We start from the raw sequence: 9,600 nt of genomic DNA on the forward strand, positions 1-9,600 counted from the left end.
AAAAAAAAAAAAAAGTGCATTGTTGTCAGGCCCAGCCCCGCCCCGCCCCCACCACCATGTTGTCCCACTTACCGATGTTAAAATCTGGTCACCCTATACGAGAGTGAACAGAGCAAAGACCCTGTCTCAAGGCTCATATCCTGGTGGGGAGAGACAAGAAATAGACCAACACATCTATGTCCAGTGTAATGTGATGCCAGTGAGTGCAGCAGGGATCAAGCAAGGTGAAGGGTAGGTGAGGACCCTTGGGTCTGGGATGACCAGGCCAGGCCCATCAGAGGTTACCTGAGTGAAATGAAGGAGCAAGCACATGGCCATCTGGAGGGGACATTTAGGCAGAGAGCTGTGGGCCTAGGGAGGACATGAGTGGACTATTCAGGCTTTATTCAACACTGGGCAGGGTGGCCTCCGATGTATTGTAGGGACAGCCCGAGGCTGCGTGGTTGGAGTGATGCACTGTGTGGTGGGGCTTGTGAACAGTCTCTCAGGTCATGAGCGGAGTTTGAATTTCATTCCCCATGTGATGGGACATCACCAGAAGTTTTCCAGAAGGGCCTGATTGGATCTGACTTAAAAGATCAGAGTGGCCAGCGGCGCCTGTGGTTCGAGGAGTAGGGCGCCAGCCCCATACTACTAAAAAAAAAAAAAAAAAAAGATCAGAGTGGTCACGGTGTGGAAAATGGCTGCAGGGGATGGGAAGGGAGCAGGCAGCAGGAAGTCACCCCGGGAAGCCTGGAGGGAGATGGTGTGGAGGTAACGATGGAGCAGTAATGAGAGTCCCATGGGCAAGGCCAGTGGGATTCAGGAGCTGAAGCCACTAGGCCTTGGCAGGGGAGAGGAAGAAGAGGGCAGGCACGACACGCGGAGGTGCACAGGTTTCAGTGACGGAGACCAGCTTGTCCTCGTGTTGTAAAACCCCGCGTGGGTGGGGCTGCGAGGTAGAGGTCTCCTCTGTCGACCAGACCAGGATGTCCTGACCCTTCACCTTCCTTTCTCCCGGCCAGGAGGCAGGAGCGGTTGTTCTGGGATCGGCCACTTGAGGGCAGCACAGAGCCAGCTCCCCTCCCGGGCCGTCCGCGGAAGGGGTGTGGCTCAGGAGAGACTGGGTGGGGCCTCCTGCCCCGCGTTTCCTTCTAGGCCAGGGCTGGCTTGTGGGGTGGGCTCCCAGGAAGCAGAGGTGGGGGAGGAGTCTTTTCTGGCATTGTCTTTGGGATCCAGTGAGGTGCTGGAGGCGGGGTGCCTGGTACACAGTAACGAGGCTGAGCCCCGCCCCGGGGCTCTCACGCTTCTGGTCTCAACTCCTTTTTACCTCCTATGCTTCGTGCCTCCCAACAGCAGCGTCACTGGCTTTGCTCAGGCTGTCCCCCTTGGCTGGAAGACCCTTTCTGGGGCATCTGTGAATCCCCTCCATGGTCCTTCAAGGGCCCACTCTGGAGCTCTTGTTCCCCAGAAGCCCTGAGTGCTGCCCCTGACCTGGGTCTCCATCCCAGCTTCCTGTGACCTGGCCATTACTAGTCCTTCTCTCCACTGCTTCCGGGGGAGAGGGTGGCTGCTTTGATATGGTTTGTCCTGGAGTCCTCAAGTTGCATCAGCTTGGGTTCTGGGGCAATGTTAGCTGCAGTGCTGGGCCATACTGAGGTCTGCCTGGGTGTTTGTGCCACACAGTGTTGTGGCGTGGGGAGGGCCGCTCACACCTGGCTGTTGCTCTGCCTTGCACAGGCCACCTATGTCTACATGAAGGCCGCCTACCTCAGCATGTTTGGGAAGGAGGACTACAAGCCTTTCGGGGATGACGAAGTGGAGTTATTTAGGTGGGTCCTATCATCATGCTCCCATTGCAGGCCTCAGCTGTGGACAGAGGGCACCAGGGAGGGGACTGGTGGGGTGGTCATCTCCCCTGGCTCCCTGCCCCTGCCCCAGGATGGTGCCATGTGCTCGTTGTCCCCTCCCATCACCACTCCATGCTCCTGCAGCTGCTGATCAGAAAGCTTTGAATGTGTTCAGAGGTTTTCTTTCACAGAAGTGGTTTTGTCAACATCCTCTACACTGAGCCTCTTTCATCTGTTTGGTAGGATAGATGTGGACTCTGAGGTCTGAGAGAGGAAAGTTCTTCCTTCTGCTGAGTTAACCTGATACGCTCAGAGAAGCACAGTAGGGAGCCCCAGAGTTAGAATCAAACAGGATCAGACCCAGCCTCTGCCATTTCGTGTCACCTGGGGCAATTTCAGCAACTGTAAAATAGGAATAACAACCTCCACCTTGCAGGGTTGTTTTGTGAATCAACTAGATAATATATAATATTTAAAGAGCTGGGCATAAGACCTGGAATTTAGTAAGCTGCTCAGCCAGTGGTAGCTGTTTTCATTCTTATCTATGCACTGTATTTACCTCCTGCAAAAGGTCATTAGAGCAGAGCTCAGCCTTGGCAGGCTGAGGAAGGAGCCTATAGCCTTCCTCCAGTCAAGGTAAGGGTGGCCCCAATTTGCAGACCTGGTAGTGGGTGTAATAGGAGCTTCCTAGGCTCATAATAATAGGGCATTTATCACTTAAAGAGTGCCTGCTACTGCAGTGGAGGTCCCCATCTCGTATTACTCTTCTAGAAAGCCTTATGAGGATGGGTGTCATCTCCAGCTTAGAGATGAGGAAACTGAGACCCAGAGAGGTTCCACAGTGAATAAGCAGGAGGAATTTGTGGGGACTCAGACCTCACACCTACATCCAGCTATTTCCTGAGCCTGAATGGCTCAGGCCTGAGGTTATAGCCACACCTGGTGACTGTGGCATAAATCAGAGGGTGGGATGGAGCTGGGTAGGTGAGGTCCCGGATGTGGAGGCTTGCCTAGCTGAACACCATACAATTTCCTCTGCCCTTGGAAACAGCTGAGAAGGCCACAGCTCATGAGGCAAGAGTTAATTAAGGGTTTGGCTTTGGACTTATATAGGTCCCACCCTTTCTCTGGGTGTTAGTCTCCCTTGTGAAAATGGGATTAGACTTCCAGAGGGCTCTCCCCAGAAATAGGGCCTGGGAGTGGAAGAGAGCTAACTAGGAGACAGAGCAGGCTTAGGGACATGTAGATGCATTCTTATCTCTGCCAGCTGGTATGGAAGAGTCCCTTGCCCAGACATAAGAAGCTTCCAGGTCTTGGGCATGGCCTTGAAATAAGACCGTAACTACAGGCTGTTTCAGCCCTGCAAGGCTCTTTTGGGTCCAACATTCTCATCATATAAATGGGGCAACAGATTAAGAGAAGGGCTATGCAGAGGCTGGGTAGGATGGGGACTCTCAGTCCTCTCTCATTTCGTCACATCCTCTCCTCAACCTCCCCATCTCTTTTGCAGAACTGTGCCAGGCCTGAAGCTCAAGATTGCTGGGAAATCTCTGCCCACAGAGAAGTTTGCCATCCGAAAGTCTAGACGCTACCTCTCCCCCAACCCTATCTCATTGCCAATCCCTGCTCTGGTGGGTAGGAAGGTCTGGACTGGTCCCTCCCCCTGGTTTAGGATTGTGGGGATTGAGCCACTACCCTGAGAGGGAAGGGGGTGAGGAGAAAGGCCTGCGTGCTCTGGCCTAGGGAGGAGTTTACACTTTACCTGGGACCTGGCAAGGATGAACAGAGATGAGTGTGACATAGCCCTGCCCCTTAGAAAGTGATGTTCCACAGTGGTTATGGTGCCAGCCACATATATCCAGGCTGGTGTGTTCAAACCCAGCCCTGGCCAGCTGAACAACAATGGCAACTGCAACAAAAAAATAGCTGGGCATTGCGGAGGGCGCCTGTAGTCCCAGCTACTTGGGAGGCTGAGGCAAGAGAATCACCTGAGCCCGAGTTTGGTGTTGCTGTGAGCTATGATGCCACTGCACTCTACCAAGGGTGACAAAGTGAAACTCAAAAAAAAAAAAAGAAAGAAAAACTGTTGACTGAGTGCCTATAGCTCAGTGGCTAGAGCGCCAGCTACATACACAGGAGCTGGTGGGTTCAAACCCAGCCCAGGCCTGACAAACAACAGTGACAACCATAACAAAATAGCCAGGCGTGGCCTATGGCTCAGTGAGTAGGGCTCTGGCCCCATATACTGGTGGTGGCAGTTTGAACAGAGTCCCAGCCAAACTGCAAAAAAAAAAAAAAAAAAATAGCCAGGCTTTGTGGCAGGTGCCTGTAGTTCCAGCTACTCAGGAGGCTGAGGCAAGAGAATTGCCTAAGCCCAGGAGTTAGAGGTTGCTGTGAGCTGTGTGACGCCACGGCACTTTGCCAAGGGTGATAAAGTGAGACTCTGTCTTTACAAAAAATATATATATATATATGTTAGAACCACCTCCTTACACTGACTGCCTCCTTCAGTTGACCTAATTTTCATAGACTAGGCATGCACCACACGTCTAGTATCAGTCTATCAGTATACGAGGCCTCGTTCCTTATGTTGACCACCTTCATACGTTAACCAGTTTGTTGCTGTCCCTTGGATGCTCAATTTACAGAAGTTCTACTGTGTATACTTTTTCTATCAACAGAGAAAACGTATTAAATGCTTCATAAATTGAAAAGTTCAATGTTAGTCAGGCATGGTGGCTCATGCCTGTAATCTTAGCACTTTGAGGCTGAGTGGGTGGACTGCTTGAGTTCAAGAGTTCGAGACCAGCCTGAGCAAGAGTAAGACCCTATGTCTCCTAAAAATAGAAAAACTAGCTGGGCATTGTGTTGGGCACCTGTAGTCCCCAGCTACTCAGGAGGCTGAGGCAAGAGGATCTCTTGAGCCTAAGAGTTTGAGGTTGCTGTGAGCTATGACACAATGTCACTCTACCTAGGGTGTCTGTCTCAATGAAAAAAGAAAAAAGAAAGAAAAGTTTAATGTTTACATAGAATCATATTTAGAGCCTATATCTGGAATATTTCTAAATAAATTTTAAACTATCTTATAGTTTAAAATATACAGTAAAGCTGTTACTACCAAATGGAGGAGGAGGATATTGTAAAAACGGCAGGAGAAGTAACTACACTGAAAATTCAGGGAAAAATTTCCCAAACTCTAATATGCAAAATACCATTTATGCATAAAGTGATTTTTGTGATTAGTTCATTTGGGAAAGACTGGCCTAAATAGAATTTATACATTGTAGACTTTTTTGAAACCTTTATATTCTAATCTGTATGGTGAATCTCCAAGAAGCTCAAAGATGAAATTTTTCCCTAACTTGTTTGGCCACAGAACCCTGCCCCATCCTTTTTTTTAAAATGAAACATTTGCTAACTCAGGACCACAGAACAATTTGAGAAATACTAGTCTAAACTTAAATTTTTTTCCTAGAATATAATAACAAGAACCACAATGATAATGTACTTCTAGAACTTTATGCAAAGCACTTTTATACCTGGTACCAGGTTTGGTAGTTTAGGAAATGCTAATTTAAGCTAACAAGATTACTATGAATGAAAATTTAATTAAGTATTCTCAGCTTCCTGGCAGTCCAAACAAAAAGGAATCAGCATGTTTTATGGTTTTCTTGATGAACTCAAGTCTAAAGGAAATGGAATATGAGTTGTCATTTTTGAGCCCATTGTTTTGTGGGAATAGGAGAGAGAAGGTGACATAATCTTAAACTCTGTTGTCCTGAAGTGCTTAAGTAAGTTACAGTTCCTCCTATATGTGGGTCATTCAAAAGTTTTGAGATACACAAAAAGCAAGAAATGTAAAATCCTCATGGACAGAACAAATGGAGCCCTCCCTGCAACACTGAAAAGCCAAGCACGAGTGAAACAGAAAGGTCACTGCTGACTGTGTTTCTTAGAAGTGAAATAATTAACCATAACACAGTCTGTCTCAAAACTTTTGTATGGACCTAGGTAGTAGTAGGCCTTGCCCAATGGAGCAAGGAGGAGAACTTCCTGCATAGTGTGGGGCATGGCCTGGTCCTCAAAGAATGGAGAGTTTGGACACAGATTGAGAAAAAAGGCATAATAGTACCCAGGAAGGCAATGAGCAGAAAGGTAGCTGGGGAAGTATTAGCAGCTATAAACAGAACAGTGAGGGCACTGATCCATGTGAAATCTGCAAGATCTCAGTAATAAGTGATGAGGCTCCCTCCATAATCTTCTCAAGTGCACAGCTTCACAGGCTGGGCTGAGACTTGTGGAAGATTCGAGCCAGGGCTTTTAGAGACCCTTTAATCTGAGCTGCCCATTTTATAGATAGGAAAACAGAGGCCCTACTGGGAAATAACCTAGGACTGACTTGCCCTCCTGCCCTCAGGAAATGATGTACATCTGGAATGGTTATGCTGTGATTGGGAAGCAGCCGGAACTCACGGAGGGGATACTTGAGATTATCACCAAAGTTGAAGAAACGCTGGAAAAAGGCCCAGGTGACTACCCTCAGGCCCTTGAACCTGCCAGACTATGTCAGATCTTTATTATTGAAGGTTCCCTTTGCCAAAATGTCTTTCCTTGTCTACCCTTGTAGCTGTCCTTTGTCCTTTTAGACTGAGCTCCATTGTCAGCTCCTCCAAGCAGCTGGCTCTTGTCCCCCAGGTAGGGTCAGAGCCTTCTTTGGGCTTCTGCAGCCTTGGGCTTCCTTCAGTCAGCCTCAGTATTTGCCTGCCTTTCTCGGATGTGAGCCCCCAGAGAACAGGGACTGTGTTTGAGTTACCTTGTCCCCTGGGCCCATCACGGGATAGCGGCTCCATGTATAACTGCTGCAGAAATGAGCAAGCCTGTCTTCTTCACATCCCTGTTTTCAGAGAATGAGTACTCAGTGGATGACAAGTGCTTGGTGAAATTGTTGAAAGGCCTGTGTCTGAAATACCTGGGCCGTGTCCAGGCGGCCGAGCAGAATTTCAGGATCATCCCTGCCATGTAAGTCCCTCTGCAGCTGCTCCCACTGGGCCTGGGTCTTGTGGGTGGAATCTTTCGGGCTTCTCCATCCTCACGCCCAGTGGCTGACCTACAGCAGCTCCCATTCACCACACATGTACCAGGGTCTACTCTGTGCCAGGACCTGTGCTGAATGCAAGAGGCACAGATAAATCAGACCTAGCCCCTCAGTGGCCACCAAATGGCCTGACTATAGGAGCCCAGCCCCCCACCTCCCGGTGTTTGTATGTGCTCCAGGGGCTCCCTATAGGGAGCTTGACCTAAGAAAATCAGGAAAGCTGAGAGGACAGGAGGTGCCCTGAGGAGGGACCTACACATAATGGGAGGTACCAGGAAAGGCTTTCCAGGGCCAACATTTAGAAGTTTATCAGGCAGAGAAAGCAGGGGAGAGAGTGGAGTCGGTACAGCATGTGCCAATGGCTGGACATAAGAAGGACTCTGGAGGCTGGAGTGATGGTGGCTAGGCCCTTCCCTGCCTGGGTTGAAGATGAAATAAGGCTAGACTTAGAAGCACCTGGATATTTTATCCACAAAGCTAAACTTTATTCTGCAGGCAGGAGAGAACCAGGAAGGAAACCAGGCAGGGCAGACTGGAGTTGTTTTTTGTTGTGGTTTTTGAAACAGGGTCTTATTCTGTTGCCAGGCTGAAGTGTAGTGGTGTGATCATAGCTCACTGTAACCTCAAGTTCCTGGGCTCCAGTAATCCTCCTGGCTCAGTCTCCTGAGTAGCTGGGACCACAGGCACATACCACCATGCCTAGCTAATTTATTTTTATTTTTATTTTTTTGTAGAGTCGGGGTCTTGCTATCTTGCTGTTTTGCCAAGGATAGTCTTGAACTCCTGAACTCAAACAATCTTCCCACCTAGGCCTCCCAAAGTGCTAGAATTACAGACATGAGCCACTGTGCCTGACTAGGTGTGGGTTTTAAAGGGGCAGGATGGGAAAGCATGGAGGGCAGTTCAGAAGGGGCCAGATTAGAGAAAGGAAATTTTCCAGTTTAACAAGTAATTCTTTATTCAGAGCACAGACAGCCTAAAAAAAAGAAAAAATTCATTCAACCTGGGGAAAAGGGGATTGGGGCTTAGGTGAGGGTGGGCTAAGGACTTGACAGGAGCCATGAGCTGTCAGGGAATACAGCAAGATTCTGCTGTGGATCCCATTCTTTCTTTTTCTTCTTCTTTTGGCTGGGGCTGGGTTTGAACCCACCACCTCCAGCATATGGGACCATCGCCCTACCCTTTTGAGCCACAGGTGCCACCCTTATTATTTTTTTAAGAGACAGTCTTATTTTGTCATCCTCAGTAGAGCACCATAGTGTCACAGCTCACAGCAACCTCCAGCTCTTGAGCTCAGGCCATCCTCTTGCCTCTGCCTCCCAAGTAGCTGGGACTACAGGCACCTGCCACAATGCCCGGCTATTTTTTGTTGCAGTTTTGGCCAGGGCCGGGTTTGAACCCACCACTGTCGGTATGTGGGGCTAGTGCCCTACTCACTGAGCCACAGGCGCTGGCCTGAGCCCATTCTTTCTAGTGCAAGGTAGTAGGAACCTTCCAAAATTGGAATTCCTATCAGGAAAACCTCATATGAGGTTTGAGGAAGACTCAGGAGGAACCCGAAAGATGTCTGGAGGGTAAAGCCTGTGAGACATGTCCTCCTCCGTTCTGCAGTGAAAAGAAGATTAAATATGACCACTACTTGATCCCAAATGCCCTGCTGGAGCTGGCCCTGCTGTGTATGGAGCAAGGCAGAAATGAAGAGGCCATCAAACTCCTGGAATCTGCCAAGTAAGGCTTGGGTAGTTTAATCTGTCCTTTGCTCCCTCTGAATTCAGCTCAGGAGCTGGCGGCGGGCAGGAGCCCAGGCAGCAGAGTGAGGTTTGCTGGCAAGGGCAGGATGGCAGTCCAGAGAGTGGACCTGTGTCCTTGAGAACTTGGCTCTCACCTGGCATAGGAAGGCTTTCTCTTCAATTTACAAATGAGGACTTGGAATCCCAGAGGCAGGAAGTGAGTTGTCCAGCTCACTGGTCTGAGGACACGTCTTCTTGCCTTTCAGTGCCAGCCAGGATCTATCTCCCAAAATCACCCCCTAGGCTTAGGTACCCAAAAGGACCAAGAGTGGTTTCAGAAGGCATGATGCTAGGGATGAGGGTGAGAGGCTACAAGTCCTTCCTGATAAGGTTAGTCCTCCTATTGGACAGGGCTCAACTTTTTTTTATTCTTTTTGAGACAGAGTCTTGCTCTGTTGGCCAAGTTCGAGTACAGTGATGTCATCATAGCTCACAACAACCCCAAACTTCTGGGTTTAAGCCATCCTCCTGCTTCAGATTCCTAGTTAGCTGAGACTATAGCTGCCTGCCACCATGCCCAGCTAATATTTTTTTTTAAGAAGACAGAGTCTCACTTTGTAACCTTCCGTAGAGTACTGTGGCATCACAACTCACAGCAACCTCTAGCTCTTGGGCTTGGGTGATTCTCTTGCCTCAGCCACCCGAGTAGCTGGGACTACAGGTGCCCACCACAATGCCCGGCTATTTTCTTGTTGCAGTTTGGCCAGGGCCGGGTTTGAACCCACCACCCTGGGTATATGGGGCCAGCACCCTGTTCACTGAACCACAGGTGCCACCCAGTATTTTTTTTTTCTTAAGAGATGAGGTCTTGGCTCGGCACCTGTGGCTCAAGCGGCTAAGGTGCCATCCACATACACCTAAGGTGGCGGGTTCGAATCCCCAGCCC

General features: G+C 49.3%; 1 protein-coding gene across 1 annotated transcript in view; it reads left to right on the forward strand.

Moving 5' to 3' along the window:
- The window catches only part of TTC39A (tetratricopeptide repeat domain 39A), a 35,395-nt gene that overhangs the window by 24,912 nt on the left and 883 nt on the right, over positions 1-9,600 (forward strand). Inside the window, exons 13-17 of the mRNA XM_012811463.2 lie at positions 1,720-1,811; positions 3,340-3,460; positions 6,247-6,358; positions 6,734-6,848; positions 8,536-8,652. Of these exons, the coding sequence (XP_012666917.1) occupies positions 1,720-1,811; positions 3,340-3,460; positions 6,247-6,358; positions 6,734-6,848; positions 8,536-8,652 (557 nt within the window). The remainder of the gene's footprint in view (positions 1-1,719; positions 1,812-3,339; positions 3,461-6,246; positions 6,359-6,733; positions 6,849-8,535; positions 8,653-9,600) is intronic.

Source organism: Otolemur garnettii, unplaced genomic scaffold, assembly GCF_000181295.1.
Source record: "Otolemur garnettii isolate 467f Iridium unplaced genomic scaffold, OtoGar3 scaffold00159, whole genome shotgun sequence".
In the NCBI taxonomy this organism is placed as follows: Eukaryota; Metazoa; Chordata; class Mammalia; order Primates; family Galagidae; genus Otolemur; species Otolemur garnettii.